The sequence below is a fragment of the Diceros bicornis genome, chromosome 19 (genome assembly GCF_020826845.1).
Source record: "Diceros bicornis minor isolate mBicDic1 chromosome 19, mDicBic1.mat.cur, whole genome shotgun sequence".
Classification (NCBI taxonomy): domain Eukaryota; kingdom Metazoa; phylum Chordata; class Mammalia; order Perissodactyla; family Rhinocerotidae; genus Diceros; species Diceros bicornis.
The window spans coordinates 26,114,359-26,139,580 of NC_080758.1; the positions used below are offsets into that span (position 1 = coordinate 26,114,359).

The window sequence follows — 25,222 nt, forward strand, 5'->3', positions numbered from 1 at the left end:
GGGTTCTAGCTTCACCCCCACCACCGCCCCCTTGCCAACGGGAGGGTATGATATGGAGTCGTGGGCAGAGCACAGAGCCTTCTCAGGGTCCCAGATAGCGTGGCGGGATTCTGTGAGAAGACCTGTCCCCAGACAGAATCTCCCCTGCCCACCTCACCCCTTTCAGGCTGGACGTGTCACCACCCTTGCCACCTGCAGAGCCGTAGAGCGGTGCCAGGAGAGTAATGGCCAAGTCAGTCCCACCAGCCACTGGGGGACCCTCCTTCCAGCCATCTGGGGGAAAGGGACTAGGGGGGCATGGAGGGAGGTGACCAACATGGACGAGGGCTCTAAAGGGGAGGCACATGGCACCACAGGCACGAGAGCTCAGGATAGCCTCTGACCTCGTCTGAGGGGTGTTGGGGTCAGGAGATTTTAGGCAGAGGAGACGCACATGCTCAGGCTCTGAGGGGGAGGAGAGCTCGCCTTGTGGAACTGAAGGAGGCCCAGCAGTGGGCTGAGGTCGGGTGAGGGGAGAGCGGGCTGAGGCCGGGTGAGGGGAGAGCGGGCTGAGGCCGGGTGAGGGGAGAGCGGGCTGAGGCCGAGGTGGGGAGGCTGGGGAGGCCGCAGGGGCTTGAAGGCACTTCATCCCAAGGAAGCTGTGGTAGGTTTTAACCCAGGCATGACTGGCCAGTGGGCTGAGTGACATTTCACTAATGTTCCTGAGTGCCCTGGTGGTGCCAGGTCCTTGCTGGGCCCTGGGGCATGGCCAGGAAGGCAGCTCAGATGGTACCAGCTCAGGGTGGACATCCTAGTCTGGGACTCCAGGCAGGGTCTTCCCTGAGGTTTCTCCCCAGTGACCCCTGCCGGCATTCAGACTCGCGGGGGGACACACAGCTGCTCGCACCGGCCTGGCCACCCTGGCCAAAGAACCAGCACAGGAGTCCCTGTGGCTCCTTGGCCAGCGCCGTGCCAGGCTGCCCTCCTGCCGCCCCACTTCCCAGACTCCCAGCACTTCCTAGAAAGTGCCGCCAGCGCCTGACCACACAGCTCTGGGCAGCTCGAGGGGGTTTCAGAGTCCGTCCTCGTTAGAGAGAAGCGCATCCAGGAGGAAATAATCCCGCTTTCTGTCCTGTGTTCTAATTCCTTCTGTCCTATTTCCTCCATAAAACAGCAACAGCAAATCCTGAAAACTAAACAATTTCCCAATGCCATCTTTGAACAAAGGCGTTGAAATCCTCAAGCTGACACCCCTTGAGTGCCTCCTTAGAGTCTGTACCCCTGCCCGCCTCACTCTGCAAAGGAGTTCTGAAAGTTAACACCTTAAAAAAAAATAAGACAGGCTGTGTCCTCCCTCCCTTGCTGAAGGCCTGGAGGTGCTGGCGAGCGAACCAGGTGGAGGGGAGATGGTCAGGCCTGCAGGGTAGGGGAAGGCCTGTCGGAGATGGGGATGTTTGGTTTGAGCTGTGGAAGATGAGTAGGGGTCTCCAGACAGATGTGAGGGGCAGATAGGCAGGGAGAATACTGCAGACAAGGGGACCAGGTGGAACCCTGGAGTGAAAGGGATTGCAGTGAGCTGGGGGTGGGCCAGGCCAGACGGAGTTTGAATGATGTCCTGCAGATAGTGGAGAGAGAGGGGGTTGCCAGACAGGAGAGCACTGTGGGTGGGTGAGGGGGCTGGAGTTACAGCCACAGGGAGGACGCAGTGCTGAGCTGGGACTCGGGGGCACAGAGGAGGTCCCCAGGCCTTTACATTGTGTCTACTTAACTCTTGCAAGCCCACCTTCCTCTCCATCTTGCCATCCCCTACCCCCCGGGTCTTGGCCTTCATCATCTCTGGCCTGGAAGACTGTGGCAGCCTCTTCATTGGGCTTCCTGTCTCCACTCCACTGCCAACAGTCCTCTCCCTGTCAAGGAACAGCCAGAGGGGGCTTTTAAAACATTGCCATGATGCTCACACCCCTCTGGTTAAGACCCTTCAGTGGCATCCCACTGCCTTCAGCATCAAGATCAAGTTTGATTTCCTGACTTGGCATTCAAGGCCTTTAGCAATGAGCCCCTACTCCCAGTATGTGCAGCCTTGTCTCCCTAGAACACTCGAGCTGAGTTGGGTTATTTGCATCCTCAGTCACCCCACTCTTGGCCTTTGTTCTCCACCCCTCCCCCACCCACTACAAAAACACCTTCTTAGCCTTTAAGTAGCAGGTTAAAGCCATCAGGTCTGGGTTGCCTTTCCTAATCCTTGCCCTCAATGCCCTGTTCTTGCTGGCTCCTCAGCTCATTTCAACAGCCCCTGGGCACTTGCTTTGTGGCAGGTGCTGCGGATGGTGAAATGTCCCGGGCTGTGACAGCACCCAGAGGGTGCTGTCAGAGTACTGAAGGGCAGGCAGAGTACTGAAGCTGGGAGGGCCCCTGGCTCCTTCCGCCAGCTGCCACCCCCCCACGCTCTTACCCACTCCCTGCACCTGCCTCTTCTCTTTCTTCCCACCTGTGCAGTGACTCACCTGCACACCTTCAGACCTGTCCTGGGGACTGGCCCAGTGCCAGACCAGGTGCTGGAGAGACAGCAACAGTCTAGGTAGCTGCCACTGCCCTCCAGCTCTCAGAAACACACTGTCCCCTTAACACAGCCTCTGATGAGTCGAAACAAAGGGACTGAGAATTAGGTGAGTCTTCAAGAAGTTATTCTCAAAACAAATACTACTTGAGTAAGACACAGGCTCCAGGCAGGATGCGGGGACAAAGACAAATCCTCAAGGAAATCACATGGTGGCAGAGAGAAGCCAGTTGTGATGGCAGCCTCTGTTTACAGGGGCTTCCTGGGTGCTGGGCCCTGTACTACGGGTCACTCCCACGTGATCACATTTCACCTCACAACAACCCAGTGGTGTCGGCTTCATTAGCACCCCCAGTTTACAGAAGAAGAAACAGAAGCTCAGCCAGTGAGTACCTTGCTGCAGGTCACACAGCTGGATCTACTCCCTGGCATCAATAGCAATTTGCTGTCAAGCGTGAACAGTGCTGTGGGAGATCTCGGGCATCCTCTGGTAACGGAAACCAGCCCAGGAATGGAGGACGGCGGCAGCTATAACAAAGGAAGGAGCCAGGCCAAGCCCTGGGGCTGCAGGATCACAGGCAGCAAGGAAGAGCCGTGGGAGCACAGTGCGAGGTGGACCTGGTATGAGCTATCCAGGGCCCGGCCCTCCGAAGGTAGTCGGGGCTGAGTCCTGATTATTTCTGGAACTCCCCGGGAGGCACCCAGAGAACGTTAGCTGAACTCATGGGGCAGACAGGCAGCCTCAGAAAAGGTTGGTGCAAAGGGGAAGGCGAAAGTTGCTGGGGTGTGCACCCAGGATAGGAATCTATTCTATCAGAGGTAGCAAGTCTGGCTTTGTCCACAAGAGGGCGCCTGGCACCAGGCTGTGAAGCGTCCTGGGGGAATGGGGGATGGTTTGTTGCCGGTTCCCCCAACCCTCTCTGGAGGCAGGACCGCTGAGCAGGGGATACACTCAACTCACGCCCCTGAAATTCTAGCAGCCAGAAACAAGCACAGACGGGCAAGATGGGTTTAGAGCCACGCACGTTTGCTCGTTCTGAGTTTGTTTCATCATCTCAGGCCAATTTTTTCCCTTTATACTGAGAAACACGTCAGTAGGCTCCTTGGACTCCACGCTCGGTAAAATTTGAAAGGGCTCTCCCCTTGCAACCTACCTTCCAGGACTAACTCTTTCCTATTTTCCATCTCCTTGTCTCTATGACAAGAAATCATATAGTAATGCTTCACTTATTTTCACATTCATCTAGCTTGCTGTTCAATAGTGCACCAGTGTTTATTTCAATGACTACTTATTTCCAGAATTCTTTTCAAATCTGCCTATTTTTAGTCTCTTACTTTTTGCTCACTTCTTTCCAGCACCATCTTTAGAGGTTTCATAGTTATTTTATATTCTGTATCTGATAATAACAATATCCAAATTCCCAGAGGTCTAAATCAGTTGTCCACTGTTCTGCTGACTCTTGCTCATAGTGGCTCATTTCCTTGGATGTTTAGTAATTTTTTGGAACAGTTTCCAATTAGTTGTTATGTAAGATTACGATTGATAGTTTTGGTATTTTTGTCTAGAGGATTTGCATTTTTGCTTCTGCCAGACACCAGGAGATACTCCAGGCCTAGAATCATCTTAGTTTCTCAGCCCAGGGATTCTCTGACCTCCTGGAGTAATGAACATCTGAACCTCAGCCCAGGAGAGGGCAGACATGAGGACGGAATCTGGTCAGACTTTCTCTGTCTTCAAGCAGGGGCAGGAGCTTCTGCGCAGCTCCTACTGCAGACAGGCAGAGTCTTCTGCTTAGCACTGTGGCGGAAGCCAGAGTGACCCGGCTTCATGGACAGCTCCCGGTTTTGTTTCTCCATTTTGTATAGGCTCAAAGCCTAGTCTCACCTTCCCCCTAGAAGCAGTTTATCCCTCAAACTCTAACTTGGAATTTCTTTTAACCCCCGAGCAGCATAGGATTTCCTCTTTTGTGTTCACCTACCTCTGTGGTTGCAGTTTACTCTTAATTTTTTTTCTGGCCCTTGGGGATTTCCTACACTTTTTCATCTGTGACCTCAGCAATGTAGTTAAAAGTACATTCACTAGAATTTATCCAGCATCTGGGTGTTTTATGGTAATGGCAAAGTTCCCAGCCTGCCATTTCTATAGCAAATTTAACACAGTATTATACCATGTTATCACTGGAGTCCCTGGGACCTTTCTGCCAGAGCTAAGGCAGACCGTGGATGACTGACTTGTCTACCAAATATGTTTTCGTGCTCGGCCGACAGTCAGGCTGAGATCCTGTCATTATTCTAGGCAGTGGATTGCAACGCTGGGCACCATCTGCACGAAGATCAGACAGCTACGCCCCCACCCTGCCTTCTGGGGCCAAGGCCACAGCCCAGCCCGAGATCAAGTAACCAACCCGCCCTTTGCATTTTGGGGGCCTATGAAGCTGCTGGTGCCCACAAACCTCTCGGGCAAGGCTGCTCAGCAGCAGGCCTAGGGCAGAGGCCAGGGATGGGTCTTCAGGCGACAGGAGCGAGACCTCAGTCATCGGCTAAGAACCTTCCCTGAGCCCGAGAGCCCACACACAGGTGCACCTACACCGATCTGGGGCACGTCACAGTAGGTTAGGCCACCTCAGAGCCATAGAAAGTGCTATCCGGGGCCTGTCACAGGCACGGCAAGCTGGAAGGCTTTCAGGGAAAGCAGTTTGAAGATCTGCTTCAAGGATTCAAGAAATGTTCAGTCCTAGAAATCCCATTTTAGAAAATTATCCCAAAGAAATAAATCCCGTGAAGGAGGCCGGCCCGGTGGCGCAAGTGGTTAAGTGCTTGCGCTCCGCTTCAGTGGGCCGGGGTTCGCTGGTTCGGATCCCGGGCGCGCACTGACGCACCGCTTGGCAAGCCGTGCTGTAGCGGCGTCCCATATAAAGTGGAGGAAGATGGGCACAGATGTTAGCCCAGGGCCAGTCTCCCTCAGCGAAAAAAAGAGGAGGACTGGCAGATGTTAGCTCAGGGCTGATCTTCCTCACAAAAAAAAGAAAGAAATCCTGTGAGGGAAGATGTTCACTTCTTTATGTTGGAGAGGGAAAACTTGAAAGCAATCCAAGTGCCCAACAGGAGGTGAAGAGTTAAGAAAATTATGGCCTCGATGAAATCATTCAACCATTAAGCAAATAAATGTGAAGGCAACAGTGAACTTACAATCTAACATCAGTGTAAAGAGGACATGAATGAATATTCACAAGTCCAGGTAACATTAAAAATTTTTAAGGAACTACATAAGAGTTATTAGAAAAAAAGTACCTACAAGCTCACTCACTACCCTATTTTTCAAACTTTCCGTGGTTGTATTTTCCTTATTAAAAGATCACTTAATGGTGAAGAAGAGCGCTAACAGGGAATTGGGAGGGTCTGTGAGACGTTGCTGGCACTTGACTGCAGGTCCATGGCATGGCCAGTCGGGCCTGGGTCGTCCTGCCGGCTTCCCAGAGATCCAGCAGCTGGACCTGTCTCCTCAGCAGTATCTCCTGCTTTCATTCCCAGGAGCTCTTCAGGCCACAGCAAGAACCACTGGAGCCCCCCTATCCCACAAGATTGGGCAAGAAGCGGGAGGGGACACAGAAGCCTGTCAGCAGGACATTTCATAGTGACCACCTTCCCTCCCAGTCCCATTCCAGCCTGAGTCAGAAAAGGAATATAGCCTTTTTATTGACTACTTTAAGTAGAACAAACTAAATACATATTTAACAGTTTTGGTTCATTTATACAGTACATTAAATAAGTTATGCACAGAATTAAGTAACAAAAGTTCCTATCAGAGTAAAATGACAAAGCACAGAAAAACCGGACTCTAGCGCATCCTGTGGGTGGTCTCACATTCATCATCCGCTTTCAAAACCACGCTTGGAGGCTTAGTTTTCGATTTATTTACATTACTGGCTTTCTTCTATGGATGGGGCTTTTGTAGCCTCACCAGGAACTTGGAAAGCCATGAAAGTGGACTGAAGGCCTCTCAGCCAAGCAGCACTTTCAACCATTTGCCTAATGCTTATTGCTGCTTCTCTCTGCCAACTCCTACCCAGGGACGGGGCTGTCCCTGCCAGCCACACATGCCCTATTTGGTATAAGCATCAACGAGTGTACACCGGGCAGCTGTGGGCCTGAGTAGATGGGGTCTGCAGGGGAGGCGCCATCTCTGGGGCTGTGGAGGGGAAGGGGGGAATGCAAGGTCTGCCCTCAGGCCTCCTGACCTTCTCCTGGCTCACGACGGAAAAGGTCACCTGCACCATCATCTTTGGAAATGAGCATGTCAGTGCACGTGGGCAAAGAGGCAGGCAGTCAATGTTTTGGTTTCACAAGAACTACAGACACTCCAAGTTGGAAGGGCCCTGTTCAGCAGCTGGCCCAGCTCCCCACCCCACCCTGGGCAGGACTCCTCCCCAACAGCTGTCTGTCTGGCTCATGCTGGAACAGTCCAGGTCCCTCTGGCTTTTCTTACATTTGGTTCAAACATGCCACCATCCAGTTCTCTGAAATAGCTAAAAACAAATTTAAGAAACTTGGCTTGGTCTACTGACCCAGGAGCCTGGAAACCAGTTCTGAAGAAAGCCCCCAAGATGTGTTCTATTTTAAATGATTTGCTCAATCCATAATCCCTTCTACAGTTTCCAGGACAAATGGCCACCTGGTCATTATTTATGCTTTCATTCTGAAGAACTCACTACCATACAATTGCAATTGTGTTGTTGAACCGTCAAAGCCACCTGCTGAGATATCTTCTGGAACAAACCAGAACAAGGTCAACACCCTTTGCAAGCAGGTGACAGCACTGGAGATCAATTTGACTTTGGGACAAGGCCATACATAGTAAAGTGTAGATTTTCTGTCTAGAAGCTGAAGATGCTCATGTAGACATCAAGAAACAAGGAGCTCCTGGTAGACCAACCAGCTCGGATGGGCAAAGGATGTCCACACTGCAGCCGATGCCAGACAGAGACCGAGCTGAGTAGATGTGTCCTGTTTCCAGACTTAGATCCACTGAGAGACATACATGACTCAGCACCATCTAAGAAAAGATCCACTCACTCTATGACCTCAGGGTCGCGTGACTGTGCCTGCGCAGATCTGCTAGAGCCCCACTCCTGGAGCGGCAGGGACCCTCCACAGTGGAGTGCTCACACCTTATAAGGTGGGCTGCCTATTCCCGACTAGGTGGAATTAACCAACCTCTTCCTGAGTCAGTTTTCAGCACTGGATGGAGTCAGGCACGGTGCAGGCAGTGGGGACACAAACGGCAACTGAAGATACAAAGATTGGGCCCAGCATCCCTGGAACACTTAAAGATGGCTCCCGTTTTGGCCACTTTTGGTCTTCTCTGTTTCCTGCCAGCACTCCTCACCGGGCAGAGGACAGTGATGCCCCATCACTCGTCAGTGTCCCTCGGTGGGCGATGCTGAGCACTGGGCTCATCCTCCAGATGTGCTCCGAAGGGTGGGTAGGCACGTGTCACATCTGCTTTTGGTTCTAGGATAACATTGAAGAGCCTGTGACTGCCCTGACAACACCCTCAGTACCACCACTTTGAGACCCTCTTTCTTTTTTGTCCCCCTAAATATTAACTATGAAGGTTGGTCCTCTAAGCAGCCTGATTATATTAAGATATTTTAAATCTAACTAGATGAAGGTGGGAAGCCTGAACTTGTACCCCTAAACTGGGTAGCTGGGGTAGTGTCAGTAGACACTGAAACCAAGTGGAAACCTGGACTCCCCCACTGCACCCCTCCACCCCCAACCAGAGAGCTGGAGAATTTCAGAAAGGAGGGAGCCAGAGAAAGGGATTCTTTACATCTAAATAGGAAGTCTTGGACAGACACCTTAGCAACCTATGTGTGAAACTGACTAAAATTAACACAGCAAAAGGTTTGAGAACTGAGCTACAGTGTGAATTACTGCCCAGGTTTTCAGCTTGGCCTCTGGGTAGCGCATGAGCAAAGCAGAATGGAACCGCATTACAAAACCTCTGAAAACGAAGCTGTTATTGGAACCACAGCCCACAAAGGTAGGCTAGGACCTGCACACGCAACCTAAACTTTAGCTGTAGAAATGGGCACCAAGCCCTGATGAAGAGTTATTTTGTTGGTTTTGTCTCTTTATTCCAACCCGAACTACTCTGGCTAGTCTTGTGGTCAATGAAGATTTAAAGAACCTGCCTAGGCGTTCAACTTGCCGATGAAAAGACAGTGAGCTGAGGACAGACCCAGAGGACACCACGAGACAGCCTCTTGCTATAACTGATTAACAGGTTCCACGACCTCCTCATGGGACATCCCACATCTTATGGAAATATAGGCAAGTCCTGTCTGGGGTACTGATTTCAAAAGTCAGGACACCCCCCAACTACTGCAGTTTAAGGAGTTCCACAGTAAAGTAACATTATTCTGTTAGTCTTTCTCTAGGTCTACTTTATGCAATGGAAATCCAGGTAATTTAAAGGTGCCTTATACAGAGTTTTCTTGTAAGATAGAAAATCCTTGGGTAAGGTAAATCAGGGATTGAAGATTCTTAAAGTAAGATACACCTATTTGCAAGGACAATGCTACCTATGCTGATCCCTTTTCCTTTATGGGACCGAGAACTTTTATTTCACTTGGGTCAGTGCACAGAAGGTGGCCATCTAAAGCTGAGCTTTCAAGGGCCAGCAGGAGCAGGGCCAACCAACTCACCCCAAATGATTCCTTGGGGCGAGTGGGTGCTGTAGGCTTGGAGGTGGAGAGTGGGCAAGTCAGGGTCCTTGGGCTCCCAAGGAGACCTGAATGGCAGGGAAGAATGCACGTGACCGTTCTTAACATTTTCAAAGGGGTATAAGTGATGTCATGTTTGGAGAGCCATGTAAGCTGCTGGAAAACTCTCTGAAGACAGGAAGAAAAATTGGTCAGGCTCTCTCAAAATGGTTCTCACATTTCACAAAACTTCTCTTAGCCCAAAGAGGGTAGGTATCAAACAACACAAGAGAAGGGAAACTGAGATCGTATGCCCAATGGTAAACCGATCTAGTATGTATAATGACATGAAACCACAAGTTTGAAGAATTCTTTCAGGTACAGGAAGGCTGCTCAGAAGTGACCAGGCCTTGACTGGTGAGGAAGTCCTAGCCACACCACGTCACATCCTATGGGACAACTGCGGCTTACGGGGTGCCAAACAGAGACCACAGGAAGAAGATCCACACAGTGATCTGGACACGAGTGGTCTGAGATCAAAGGACACAGAACAAGACGACTGTGCAAACAGCCAAGCGGTGACAAAAGGTTCTGCATTTCCAATAGATGATCCATTCAATAACCTGACGATACTAGTTTGGCCAACATGCTCAGAGAGAACAGACTACCCACAATTGAGTCTCATTCTCCCTCAGACCAATCCATGCGCCGGAAACCATTTTCTGCACAAGCAAAATCAAAGAAGAGAGAAAAAAATGGGTCCCAAACTAAAGTAGCCAGCCAAGTTGGAAAATCTTGTCCAAAATGATCTGTGATGCCTGGCAGAAGTTTTATTTATTTTTTATTACTACGGGTGCTTTTACTGAAATGGTGACTTCTTTCCTGTGGTTTCTGAGAATCTTAACAAGTCTGAACAGCAGGGTCGAGGAGGGAGTCCTGAGTGCTGCTTTTTGCCTGCCCAAGTCTCCAGGGGGCCAATCAGTGGCATCTGCTGAGGATGAAAATGGGGCTCAAGGAGCTGTCCGGCATGAGAGGGCCACTTCCCATCAGAGAGGGGCCTCTCCCACGCGTGCTGTCGGCCTCCAGGCTTCTGCTGCGGGAAGAAGGCGGAGGAGCAGACAACGCATGGGGTAAGCTGCCTCCAGCCTGGCTGGGCACGTTCGGCAGTGCTGCCTCAAGTGGCAGGGAGGGGAACTGGTCGTCTACATTGAAAAGGGGCTGGCCATGCCAGCTTCAGCTGGGAGAGGAACAAACCAGGAAGCCACGGAGGAGGCAGCTCCAGCCAGCTGCCTGTGTGCAGAGAGAATGGCACATTAGCTCCCCCAAAGACACAGAAGGGAACTGGGGCACATGTCCAGAGAGGCTGTGGAGCAATGTTTGCTGGGCTTGCTCTCTTCCTGCCTCCACTTCACTGCTTGCTGATGACCCAAAAGCCACTTGCAGTGGTTCAAATAGGCAGCCCCCCCGTGCAGTGCTCTGCCATGCTGCACGGTCATCAGGGGGCAGTGAGTCTGGGGCTCAGAGTCCGTTGGTGTCGATGGCTGTCACAGAGGCAGGTGTCGAGGAGCGCGAGGTGGTTGCCGAGGTCTTGTCCAGGGCCGGGCTTGGCACACTGCAGTCGGCAGACCGGGCTGAGGAGCCCCTCCCTCCAGGAAGCAGTGGCCGGCTCTGGCTGTGGGGACTCTGGCCGTGCAGGTTCTGACCACAGAGGCGGTGGTGCCGCTCCCAGTCCTTATGCTGGCAGAAAGAGCCGCAGTATCGTGCGATATTGCAGCCACTGCAGGTCTCACTGGCTTTGCGGCCACAGTTCCAGCAGTTCTGCAAGACACAGGCATTGGTTAGTTGCTTGGATCTCGTGGGGCAGGCTTGTCATCACTCGTCACCTGCACTGGAGAAGAGGGGGCTGTATGGGAGGGGCGTGGGCTTTGGGGCTACACATACCTGTGCTTGTCCTGCCTCTACTGCTATCTGCTTTCTGAGTGTCTTTCATCTGCAAAACAGGAAAACTATCTACCCGGCTGACGGGACAGAGAGATGAGGGGTATGTGAAAACACCCACAGCACCATCACAGGGCAGTTGGAAGTCCCACCTCCCACTGGAGACAGCGACTCACTGTTTTGACTCATATTTTAACCCTCAGTGACCAAACCAAACTGTGTCCCAGGGTCCCCCCACCACAGCTATCTATTCTAAGATCACACATAACACGTGTGTTTAGACAATGTTTTCTCATCTTGATTGTTTTCACTGACAACACATGATCTTTTAAAAAATCACCTGCCAGGGTACCAAGAAGGGTGAACAGGAGTGGGGGTAGTTGTGCTACTTCCTCTGTGCCCATTCTCCTTCCAGTGATGTGTCTCGTCATAGGTGGGCTGGGGATCATGGGGATACCTCTGGCTTGTGTATGGGGGCCCCAGAGGTCTAGGTCAGGGAGTTTTTTTCACTATTCTCTGCACTTTCCTAAAGGGAGGGCAGGTATTGCCAGGGTTTAAATAGAAACCCTCCGGGGGTGATGGTGGTGAAGTGTACCAGCTGAGAATGCACTAATTCTACGACAGAAGATACCAGCCAAGTGATGCTTGGTTAGAGCTAGAAGTAGCAGCCATGAAAGAAGCAGTAGCAACAGTATTTGAACAGATGATGGCGCACTTCTCCCCCTCGACTAGGGAAGAGCAGCATCACGAAGAATGCAGCCACCAAGCGCAGCTCCCAGCACCTGCCCCTTGGCGCTCTCCTTCCTGTAGGCTCCCATGAGGACTCCGCTGGGACACATGAATGTTCTACACCTGAGGTCTCCAGGGCCCACTTATAAGAGACAAGACTTACGGCATTGCCAGGTGAAGCTATCAGGAGGGGGCAAGGCTTTCTTAGGTGTCAGGAAGGACTTGAGTAGCCAGGACACCCACCCTTCCCGCCCCGTCCCTCGCCCCCAAGGTCTCCAGAATGGCAGAAGCCAGTCACGACGCCTGGCCTGACCACTCCTATAGTTAAAGACACAATTCCCCAAGAAACCAGGACACTTGCTCAAGTGAAAAACAACGGACAAGTGCTGAAAAGGGCTCCCTAGCCCACTTCTTGTATTACACAGATGGGACACTGAGGGCCAGTGGGCAGAGACTTGCCTAAGGTTATAAAATGATTACGTGGCTACGCAAAGCCTGTAACCCAGACCTCCTGACTCCACGATACTTAATGTACAAGCTTAGTTTCAAAGAACATGAGGAAGGACTGCAGATTCCCTTCTAACACAAGAGGCTTCTCAGGAAATACACTCTGGGGACTGCCCAAACTTGTCAACACCAACACCAGAGGACCAAAATAGGAGACAGAAGTAATTCTTAGGTTACATTTACAGATCCTCCAGCAAACTGCATTCCAGAGAATTTCAGTACTTTGGAGTCTGATAGGCTGACTCCAAACAATGCTTTGGCAGAACATTATCACTGGTGGGGAAGAACTCAGTTGTTGCCTAGATGGGGTTGCTGTGGAAACACAGGCCACGGGGTCAGCCCCAGGCGAATGGGAGAGCCTTTACTCCCTCTGCCCAAGTCTGCAAGTACATCTCAAACCGGGGCGGAGTATTAAACCACTGGTACTTTCACCTTGGCTGCCATTATATTTAAAATAGCTTATTTCATGATTTATGAGACACAATAAAACAAGATAAACAGCTTCCCAGAGTCAGGATCATAGAAACGCAGGAACAACGTGGTTAGTGTCAGAGCAGCCAGGGTGAACAGGACACTTTCACATTCTCTTTCCCTGTGGCTTTTCCCTGACTTAACCATGAGACTTTTTGCCAGATATAAGATAAAGGTTTATTGTTGTAGTCACCCTTCAAATCAGCATTCCTCGAAGCTGGAGCAACACATTTGGCAAACAGCCCTTTGTAGTTAATGGGAGAAGGTTATAAACCTTCTGAGTTACTGGCTAGGGAAGTCAGAAATGGGATTCCAGAATTTCCTCTGTCAACCACGGACCATCAGCTTATGCCAATATTACTCCAAGTATGGCCTGGGGACCACCTGTATCAGAACTGCTTGGTATTTTTAGTGTCAGCGAGTAGATTCCGACTACTAGCGACCCTGTATACAGCAGAGTAGAACCCTGCCTGGTCTTTTTGCGCCATCCTCTCATCTTCCAGTGCTATATCAGACAATGCTCCACTGCTGTTCATAGGGTTTTCATGGCCAATTGTTTCGGAAGTGGGTGGCCAGATCCTTCTTCTTAGTCTGTCTTAGTCTGGAAGCTCCGCTGAAACCTGTCCACCATGGGTGACCCTGCTGGTATTTGAAATACCGATGGCATAGCTTTCAGCATCACAGCCACATGCAGCTGCCACAGTACGACAACCAAAAGATGAGTTGTGTGGTTCCCTGACCGGGAAATGAACCCGGGCCGTGGCGGTGAGAATCTTAACCACTAGACCACCAGAGCTGGCTAGAACTACCTGGGGTTTGTCAAAATCCCTGGAACCAATCCCAGACCTCCCTGACCTTACTGCAAATCTGGCCCAAAGGAGAAATGACTCCCCATCTTACACTCAATTGCTAGCCCATTGTGTTTGCCAGGAAACCCAGGCTGGGGACAGAAAGAGCCCTGTGGTGGAGATGAGGGAACCTCTCACTTCATCCCTCCATCCCAGGCATTATAGGAGAGATGCTTGGGTCTGGCCTCACAGGAGGCAGCTGTGCTGCAAGAGCAGGAGCTGCCACAGCTTATACACGTATGTTGTTCACAACCTAACAAAATCCCTTCCATCTGCACAGCGCACTGCAGTTTAAAAACACTTCCACAGCCATGATCGAATTCTATCTTTCTAAATACTAGGAGACTAGCAGGACAGGGGCTGACCATCAGAGAAGGAAACTGACTCCTCAAGAGTACACTGCCATTGTGAGGGGGACTGGGACTGAACTCAGGGCTCCTACCCTCCAGTCAGGGCTCCTTCCACTATACCAAACCACCTCTCATAGGATGAACAAGAAGCTTCAAGGACACCTGCTGCACTTCAAGTAGAATTTTCTGTATGAAATGGAGGGAAATCAGCCCTCCTTGTTCAACGCAAACTCACCCAAAGCTTCGGCTCTGCTATCCCTGCCCTGTTTGGGAAAGAAAGTTTGCTGGGATGGATGCTGGTGTGTGCCTCACCTGCAGGCCACTCTGTGCACTGTTTAAAATCATAACTCCTTAAAAGCACAATCCTATAAATGGAAAGCTGGGATTTAAGCCATGGGGTCCAGATCCAGAACTCATACTCTTAGCCAAAATGTTATACTCCTTCTTTGGAGACAGACATAATTAAAGATAAATATAGATATAGAAGTAGGTAAATATTGACATGGATGGCTATGAATATAGAATTAAATATAACAGAAATAGAGATATCACTGCTCAAAAACAATTCTAAAGAAAAAGCATGAGAGGGGCTGGCCTGGTGGCCTAGCAGTTAAGTACGCGAGCTCCGCTGCATTGGCTGGGGGTTCAGATCCTGGGCGCACACCAATGCACAGCTTGTCAAGCCATGCTGTGGCGGCGTCCCATATAAAGTGGAGGAAGATGGGCACGGATGTTAGCCCAGGGCCAGTCTTCCTCAGCAAAAAGAGGAGGATTGGTGACAGATGTTAGCTCAGGGCCGATCTTCCTCACAAAAAAAAAAAAAAAGAAAGAAAAAGCAGGAGGGGAGAAGGAAAAGGGGAGGGTTAAAGGAACTATTTCCTCACATTTCAGTGTCTTTGTTGGAGCACTACAATAGGAATTTTTCCACCTCTTCTGTGATGGCCACATGATATTTAGGCATTTGATCTTCACATTGCCATGCTTGGCATTGTTATATTGAAAGGGATCATTTAGGGGCTGGCCTGGTGGCACAAGCGGTTAAGTGCGCGCGCTCTGCTGTGGCGGCCTGGGGTTCGCCGGTTCGGAGCCTGGGCGTGCACCACGCACCGCTTGTCAGGCCATGCTGTGGCGGCGTCCCATATAGAGTGGAGGAAGATGGGCATGGATGTTAGCCCGGGGCCAGTCTTCCTCAGCAAAAAAAGAGGATTGGCAGATGTTAGCTCAGGGCTGATCTTCCTCACAAAAAAAAGAAAAGAAAAAAGAAAGGGATCATTTAAATAGAATGAGAAAATAAAATTTCTGTTGTTTAAAAAAACAAGCCAACAAAAAACTCCAGTTCTTTATAACTTCAAGAGAATGTCCCCAAGAGAGCTGATCTCTCAACTGGTAGATGGGATCTATCTACTTTCAGAAACTGGCTTGTTTCAGGTCTCAAGTTTATCTTTTTTTTTTTTTTTATGAAGTATTTTGCTTTTTTTTTTTTTTTGTGAGGAAGATCAGCCCTGAGCTAACGTCCATGCCAATCCTCCTCTTTTTGCTGAGGAAGACTGGCTCTGAGCTAACATCTATTGCCAATCCTCCTCCTTTTTTTTTTCCTTTTTCTCCCCAAAGCCCCAGTAGATAGTTGTATGTCATAGTTGCACATCCTTCTAGTTGCTGTATGTGGGACACTGCCTCAGCATGGCCACACAAGTGGTGCGTCGGTGCGCGCCCGGGATCCGAACCCAGGCCGCCAGTAGTGGAGTGCGTGCACTTAACCGCTAAGCCACGGGGCCGGCCCCTGGAGTTTATTTTAAAGCTGAAAAATACTAAAATACAAGTTACAGAAAAATTTCATTACCATTCCAAAAGGACTGTTACGATGTTTTTGTCATATGCTTTTTTCTTTCCAGTCAGTTCATTTTTGTCCTCATCGTGGTACAAGAGTGTCCTGTACAGAAGCATCACCAAGTCCTGGGCCCTGGGTGTGGGAGAGCTGGGGAGGTCTGCCAGATCTGTCATTTCAGTCCATAAAAGACCTATCCTATTTGTAAACAGACTGGATGCTACAGGGCCCTGCATTTCCTCACTCCTGCACCCTGACGTCAGCGCTGTGGGATTGTCAGTTAAATTCCCTGAGCCACAGTTTCCTCATTTATAAAATCGGAATCTAACAATACCTACCTTTTAGGGTCACTGTGAGGATCAAAAAGACAATATACACTTAGCTCTGTGTCTGGCACACAGAAAGCCCACTCGGTCAATGGTGGTCATCATTATCATTCAGTTCCACAAACTCTGTCTTTAGGGTGAGTTTTCAAAATTTAAACCAATTATGAGCCAATATGTATAAGAACATAATATAATAATTGAGGAACAAAACTCTTCTGGTACTGAATAAAAATGGTAATTATCTAGTTCAAGAGCAAACTGTTGTGCTTTACTACCCAGCACTTGAGAAGGAAGCAGAGGGCTTGGTCACTCCAGCTGCCCCAGCCCCAGCCCCTAGGGCTAACAGAGCTCTGACCTCCGTTGACTCTTCCTGCTCATTTATGACGAGGAAGGCGTCCTCTGCAGCCTGCCGTTTCACGTCTGCTATGGTTTGCTCCATCCGAGCTCTCTCTGTTGCAATCACTTCAAAGGCTTTTTGCTCTGCCTCAGCAACGGCTTTCTGTACTTCTGACATGGCCTGAATTTTCACTTTATTCACAGCTTCTTCTAGAAGAAAGTGACAATAAAATCAACTGGCCGAGAAATCTTTTCCCTCCCACTTCACACCATTTCTAAGAAGCAACAGAGCTGAAACAAGATGACTTGTCTAAAAATACACAAGGATGAACATATGACATATGCATTCACTTTTATTCTTATACTCCCTTGTCCACTCATGCAATCATTTGTTGGGTATGTAGATGGAGGTGGGCACTGTGCTAGGGGCTGGGGATACCTATGTGACTAAGATCCAGTCCATATTCTCATAACTGTTTGTGATCAAGTATAAAGATGGCTTAGGTGCCATGACATATGTCAGTATAAGACAAGAGTTCCAAGGTGAAAAGTAATCAGCTTTACAAGTGGCAAGGGAGGATCAAGAAAATGTGTCTTGGTTGAGATGGTAGGTAGAAATAATTTTTGGCAAGTACTGCATCCCATGCTAAGGAATTTGGCCCTTTTTCTAAAGAAAACGTGAACTCCTACAGGGTTCCATGCAAGGAAAAAAGACTGAAGACAGAGATACCAACTGAGAAGCTAGGGCAATAATCTAGCTAACAGGAGAGACTCTGAATTTAGGCAGAAGCAAGTGGCACAGAGGGGATGAGGCACAATGAGTTGGTAGCATCTAAGGGTCTGGAGGTGGGGGTAAAGGCGAAGAACAGTGATATGCAATGAAATAGATAATAATAAAATGCTGGTGTGGAGGCAAGTGAGAAGGTTAAGGTGCCTCTGGGGTATCCAGGTACAAATGACCAGAAGGCAGTTAGGAATATAGGAAAAACTGAACTCAACAGAGAAACATGGGCTCAAGATACAGATTTGGGCAGGTGCCAGGAGCCCTGGGCTTTCAAAGCCCTGGTCCAGTCACCATCACCTCACTTTGTTCCTAACCACTTCCTCCCATCACCACTACCCTGCTTGGTTTCCATAGAATGGCCATGCCAACGACACACTCTATGTATTTGAGCCTCGGCCCTAAGTCCCAATGTGAATGACCTCCCTCCTGAGTCCACAAGACTGAACAACCCAGAAGCCTAAGGAAACTCCCTTACTGCTTGGCTCTTGCACATGGCCCAGGCTCAAAGGAGGTCTAAAGAGAGTGTTCAAGGCTGCCATCCTAGAACTTTCCATCTTATCGTTCCAGCCTTAAGAAAAGAAAGGGGGCCGGCCCAGTGACGTAGCAGTTAAGTTCGTGCACTCCGCTTTGGCGGCCCGGGGTTCGCAGGTTCGGATCCTGGGTGTGGACCAATGAATGCACCGCTCATCAAGCCATGCTGTGGAGGCAACCCGCATGCAAAATAGAGGAAGACTGGCACAGATGTTAGCTTAGGGCCAATCTTCCTCAACCAAAACAGGAAGATCAGGGCCAATCTTCCTCACCAAAAAAAAAAAAAAAGAAAGAAAGAAAAAAAGAAAAGTTTTCACCCAAAGGCCAAGAAGGATGCTGAGTTGACTTGACACTGAACTCCATGCTTCCTTTACTCTTGGTGTCCACACAGGTCCACTGGCCCACCACAGCTACCCTTCATAGCCTCTTATTAGTTACCAGGTAAGTTTTAAGTGTCTCTTATTGAGCCAACATGATAATGCCCTGAAGTACATTTTACCCTCTCAGTTTAAGGATCAATCAATAAGAATCATAGTTTGGATAAATTACCTTGCTGAAGGTCATCTAGGGTCACAGATGGCACCATGGCAGAGCAAGGACTCAAATTTAGCCGGCCTAACACCAAAGGTTGGCTTTTAACCAGAGTTAACCAAAGGTACCTCCCAAGAGGAAAATCACTAGTTATCAAGGAGATCTTGTACACGGTAATCTTTCTCTCTACCTTAACAATTGCTATCTTCATTTCCCACAATTCTATTCCACTTCTCAATAATATAATATACATTTCCCCATTTTTAACTGCAAAGATTTTTCCAAGTTGCTATGTAGTTTTCAAAATTATTTCTAATGGTAATATAATATTTTGCAGTGGTGTCACATGGTAAATTCACATAACCATTCACAGATATCTGGGCATTTCCCAGGTTGCCTCTTCCTTGCCCCAAGAATATACTAAAAATAGTGTATACGCACTGCTGTGTGTATATATACACACTGCTGCCTCTTTAACAATTTGTGTGTCTAAGTCTGGATCATTCACTTTTGAAAGGAAGGATTCAAAAGCATGAAAGTGAGGACTCATTTCAAGAATTTGTATGTACTCATGATTAGTAACACAATAAATTCATATTTAAACCTCTGATGAATTATTTAGTGTCATTTACAGGATCCTCTAAAAATATGTCAATAATTGAGTATTAAAGACTTTGGGAGCTAACTGATTAAGGTTGCTTTATTTTGTACTTTACTGATTGCCAGTGAGAATAAACATTTGCAATATGTTTATTTGTACTTCTCATAACATAATTTGTCTGTTCATATCTTTTGTCCCTTTGCTTATTATGGTTTGGAGGCTCTTGAAAGAGTCTTTATGAATGATAGGTATTTGCTTTTTTGTAGAAGTAAATTTTACCTTAGGACAAAAACCAAAATCTGTACTGGACTAAAAAAAATGTTACTGAAAAAGGGTGGCAAGAAGGAAAAGGTGGCTAGTATTTGGATAAGGGAAATCTTAGGGGCGTGAGGTTAATTCAATCCCCTATCTTACCATGACAGGCAGTCCCCACCCTCCTCTATTCTTGTAGAAAATGAGGTCAACCAAAAACAGTCTCGATGAAGCTAGGGACAGTGAAGGTGCAAGGAGGAGCAGAATGAACCAAATGTGGTAGCGTGTCAACAGTGTGTGTCAATTCTAATGTGGAGAACAGGCAGAAATGAATTAAGCTATACGCCCAGAAACAGGGCATATAAATAGGGCAAGAAAAGTTAGTTACTTAATGTCTCGGTGTGACCCAGTAGAAGGGTGTGAAAGCGACTGGCACGGACTATAGGGAATCATTCCAAATTCCTGACCTGCAAAGTAACATGAGAGGCAGGCCAGCTGTGTGGGAAAGCCAGAGGAGAGGCAGGAGCCTAGAGCTCTATGAGGAGGAAGTTATGAGAAAACCACTGTTCCCCCCAAATAAGCGCTCCAAGCTCACACAAATTAGTGAGTACATGCAACCTATAAGCAGACAGACACATACCAGTTTTTTTCCAAAACTCCACAGGTACATATCCCGTTGTTGGCCTACTGTTGAATTCCCGCTGAGAATCTACAGAAGAGAGATAAACAGCATAGGCTCAGAAGCTATCTACAGTTGACATGTTTTATTTTTATGAAAAATTTATCAGACCTCTCATTCACCACTTAGAAAGATTTAAACATACACGCTCATTTAGTGCAAAAAATATTCAATAAGGGATAAAAACAGATTATAAAATAGTACACTTTTTAGTTTTAAAACACACACATGTGCACACGCACACACACACATATGCCTCAAATATTAACAGTATTTCAAAGTAGTGAGATTAAAAGTGATCTTCCCTTTCTTCTTTTTACTTATCTATATGTTCTTATTTTCCCTTATGAACATGTATGTATTTTTAAGGTACTCCCTAAAATATAACTAGAGATAAAAATTTATGTGTATATAGGTTTGTGTGTCCATATCCAATTTAATGGTCTCCATCACGCACAGGTAACTGCTCTGTAGATATGTCAGGGAATGTGATTTTTGTTTCTTGTCAACTCTGAATCCTTAACAGGTAATTTAAGGTTTCTTTTAAAGTTTCTTAAAATGCTTATAAGCAAACAAACAAACAAATAAGCAAGTAGTAAAGAAAATACTCCAATCTCGAACAGTGTATTTCAAATGTACCACCAGAGACACCCAAGGGGACGGCTGGGAAGGGCACAGGGGTGAGAGTGACTTATCATATACGTTTATTGTGATTATAAGATATAATATTTTATAAGAAATGGTTCCATTGCTTTAAAAAGTGTGAAAACTAATTAAGGTAATTTGAAATTTTTTCAATGAGTCAGTGCCAGCTGACTTCCTCATTTCCTTATGCTCTATTGAGGCTAATCTGAAAAGTAGATTTTATGCTCTGAACACTTACTAACCCATGATGCAAAGAGGAATCAGGGGAACAGTCAGTGTGGCAGGGGAGGCCAGCTTGGCATGAAATGTTTGCCTGAGGAGCTTTATAAAAATGGTTAGTCCTCATGAGAATGCCCAGGAATTGGCTGTAAACTGGTCTTGGATAGGGAAGGAATCTCTCCTATTCCAAGAGCTATCAGCACAAAAAAACTACTTCTGTATCCCGTGGAGTTATTTGGGGATAATGAGATTTTTTTTAAATCATGTAAAACACCCAAAAAACTTACTATTTTAAAGTGTATAATGTAGTGACATTTAGTACATTCACAATGTTGTGCAACCATCATCACTATCTAGTTCCACATTTTCATCACCCCAGAAAGGGAATGTCGTAGGTTTAAAATTTTGATAGTATTAATACTTTCTGGAATGCTGGGCTCTCTAGGAGGTGCCACTACTACTGCCTGTAAAAAGAAAACTGCAGGGCTCTCTTCAACATAGGTGAGGTTCCTGATTCACGCAGCCATTTGTCAAAGACCTAGAATCTCAAGTATGAGATTCATGAAATAAATACAGGGAAAAATCTAGGACCAGAAGAGGCAAAGTAATACAAGCTAAGAAGGTAGTGGATCAATTTCAACTGAGTCTCAAATAAGGAAAACCAGTGAGAAAAAGAGTTGGAGTGTGTAGATGAGCTGTCATTGGTGTTAAATGGCAGAAAAAACACTATTTTACTTGTGGGGACATGGAGAAGTCTTGACCAACTTAAGGAAAAGCCACTTCACTTCAGTCATCAATACGCCCTTGGTTACATCCTTTGTACGTGCCCAGTCCTCAGCACTTTATTTCTCTGACAGCTGTAAAAGGTGAGATGCACTTGACCCTAAAGAATTTCTCGGCTTACTCAGGACACACCAGGAAGCCAGGGACATTTTCATGGTATTTCCAGAAGCCAGAGTAACTGTTTTCATGTATCTAACCCAGAAAGAGAAGTCAAGATTTTCAGCTGGTTCACTAAGAAAACTAGAGTCTTGGAGGCTACTGTAAATGAAAGGCCAGACACATTAACACAAATAAATGGGTCAGAAATGGGGAACTAATAGTTATGCAGGAGAATGCTCTAGTTCTTAGGAGAAACAGGATGAAGCATTAAAGCATGAGTGTCGTGATGGTTTGGGGGAGACTGTACCTACCTACCCACCCATCTATGAGGGGATACAGCAAATGTGGCAAAACGTGTAAAACTGAAGAATCTAGGTACAGGGCACATGGGCATTCACTGTGCTCCTCTTTCAACATTTCTATGCGTTTGAAAAACTTCAAAATAAAAAATTGGGAAAAATTTACTTTAAATATATGCACAGGAAATTCTGTAGGAACACACTAATTTGCTAATAAGTGAGCCTAGGGGAGCAGGAGAGAAAAAGTGGGGTGCGGGCAAGATTTTCACAATTTATATGTTTCTGTATTGCCTGACCTTTTTACAATGCAATTCTTTTGTTGAAAAAAAAAAAAATTCCACTTAAGAATAAACAAATTAAAATATCCAAGAAAACAAGGTAGATCTAACATTGCCAGATATTAAAACACATTCTAAAGCTATAATAATTAAAAGTTTGATATTATATTGATGCAGTGTAACATAATCACCAAGTGTGTGAGATGGTTCTGGAATGTCACACTTGCAATCCTGACTTACTAACTATATGATCACTTTGGCCAATTTTTTATCTTATTTAAGCCTCAGTTTTGCCATCTGTAAAAGAATATAATATCTCCTTTATCTCAACAGGCAGTTTTGAAAACACATCTAAAAGGTTTAGCACTGGCTGGAACATAGTAAGCTATTATTACCAAAAGTGATAACTAATATAGTCAGAAGGACAATGAAGGAAACAGACTGAAGTATTTAATAAAATGTAACATCCGACAATTACATCATTTCAATAGATAGAAGATGGGTATCATTAATTGATGGTAGGAAAATTTAAACTACTTGGAAAAATTTAAATTTATGTATTTAATAATCAAACACATAAAATTCGAATATAATATAAATGAAATTTATTGTACCTTGGGTAGGGAATCAAGGTCAAGGAACAAACCATAAAGGAAAATGACAGATTTGACCCCATAAATATTAGCTATCCTAGCCATCAAAACAAACCAAGATCAAATGAACAAAAATGCCTATATCCACAATTCATTTATTTTACAGCTAAGAATATATCCTAAAGGAAAAATGCAAGCTATCTGAAAAATTCTTACATAGACTGATTTTAAAAATTGCATTTCTCACTGAAAAACAAAAACAAAATAAGAAAAAAAACATAATGTTCAGCAACAGGAATAGCTTAAGGAAATTGTAGTATATTTACATGGTAGAATATTGTATAGTTATTAAAATTATGTTTACAAAATCTTTAATGATGTGAGATGATCTTAACATGAATGAATACGTTTTCAAAGAAATCAATACAAAGTTGTAATACAGTATTCTCAAATACATTTCAAAATTCTTCAGTTGGAATGATGAGCTAGTAAATTCTGTATATGTTTCTGTACTTTCTGCAATAAGCCATACAGAAAAAAAAAGATACTTACCTCATGAGGTTGCTCTGAAAATTAAATGGTAATGTAGAGAAAGGAATGGTTCTCAACTCTGGGAGCCCAGGTCCCATCTCAGACCAATTAAATCAGAATCTCGAGGTGGGGCCGGGCGTTAGGAGTTTCCCAAAAGTCCCCAGGTGAGTTCTAATGGGCACCCAGGGTTAACCACTAAGAAACGCACCTAGCTTAGAACCCAGCCTTCATGGTAAAGGTCTTCCAAACCACACTAGGACATTCACTTCTCTGTAGGTCATGTATATTTTCTATTGTAACAACGGTAAAGTGTCTTTTTTTTTTTAGCTGATTCTTCCTTCCGGTATTGCTACATCTTGATTTTTTCAGCTGCAGATATTATTGATTGACTAGCCATTTCAGTAACAAATAATTTCCTTCTCTTTTAACTCCCAACCCTACCCCACCACACACACTTTCACAATTCCTTCCTCTTCCATGCCCCCAAATAGAGATATACCCAAATTCTGCTACATCAATAGTCATCCTTGTAAATGCTAATCACAGCTGAGTCAGGAGGTTCAGATTCTATGAATCTTTTTATCTTCCTTGACAAGTTTTCGTTTTTCTCAGAGTGAATAATTGCCTTGTTTATTCATGCACTAAGTTTTTTATGTAATTATTTCTAATCCAATCTCAAATTCTCTTCCTATTGTGTAAATATTTATAAATTTCATTTTCTTAAAGAAATCTCTAGCAAGCTTCTGGGCTATTCCAGTCTGAACTGGCTGCTTTCCAGGCTTGCTGTACCACTGTTGCTTGGGCTCCTCCTTCACCATCGTAGGGTTTCCCTCTTTCTCTCTTTCCACTTTCTGGTTTACTTCTTGCATTGGGGTAAATCCCATCCAACCGTGGTAGACACCATGATAAAGGGTAGATGGGAGGTACATTTTTCTAAAAATTCTGGGTTGTTAATCTAACACTTAATTGTTTTGGTTCAGTACAGAATTCTAAGTTAAAATAACTTTCCTTCAGAGTTGTCTTCTAACTTTCAATGATGCTAACTCATAAGTCTGTTTCTTCCACTGTGTTTACTCAGTAGACTAGTTCAACCTGGAATACTGTCTTTCAGTTCTAAGTAATTTTTTGGAATTATTTCAGTAACTATTCTATTTTCTCTTTCTGTTCTGTTCACTGTTTCTGAAACTCATATGATTTGGATATATGAGTTTGATAGATCCTCTAATTTTCTTATCATTTTTACTCCAGGGATATTAACAATATATTTCCCTGAAAAGCTGCTGTTAACTCCCATTTCTGTTTCTTTATTTTGGTCTCCATCTTTAATGTTAGAGGCTTTCCTAACTGAGAGTTTGGTCACCCCCTTGACTGTTTGCTAATACATGACACTAAAAAGCTTCATGAAAGCCCCATGATTGTGGACAGGGCTTATCAATTGTGGGCTTGATTATAGGCAGCTTTCCCAAGACCGTCTGATTACTGGACTCATTAAACATATATATTCAGATTCCTGGGTCCCTGAATCATAATCTCCAGGGAAAGGCCTGGAATATGTATTTGTTCTAAACACCTAGGAGACTCTCATTCTCAAGCTGAGTCAGTTTCTTCCCTCTTTTTTTTAAACTTTAATTGCAAAATATTAGGTGGCTAACGTTCATAAAAATACTAACGTACAATTTAATGAAAAATTATAAAGTGAACACCCATAAACCTCCAGATTAAGAAAGAGAACACTTCCAGCAATCCCAAATCCCCAAGAAGTGAGTAACCCACAGTAATGTTTAAATGATGCTAGCCAGACTTGCAATCCTGTCTTGAGAACAG

At 46.1% G+C, this 25,222-nt stretch overlaps 1 protein-coding gene across 12 annotated transcripts in view; it reads right to left on the bottom strand.

The window, feature by feature from the left end:
- Positions 1-6,214: 6,214 nt before the first annotated feature.
- Positions 6,215-25,222, bottom strand: part of CBFA2T2 (CBFA2/RUNX1 partner transcriptional co-repressor 2) — a 166,136-nt gene continuing 147,128 nt past the window's right edge. For 9 of the 12 annotated variants that reach the window (XM_058562912.1, XM_058562913.1, XM_058562902.1 and 6 more), the window contains 3 exons: positions 19,913-19,981; positions 16,593-16,783; positions 6,215-11,061 (listed from right to left, as the gene is read on the bottom strand). In XM_058562912.1, coding sequence (XP_058418895.1) covers positions 10,762-11,061; positions 16,593-16,783; positions 19,913-19,981 — 560 coding nt within the window. In that variant the 3' untranslated portion in view covers positions 6,215-10,761. Of the gene's footprint in view, positions 11,062-11,184; positions 11,234-16,592; positions 16,784-19,912; positions 19,982-25,222 lie in introns of all 12 variants that reach the window. The other 3 variants (XR_009222916.1, XM_058562914.1, XM_058562903.1) reach the window with 3 other exon arrangements.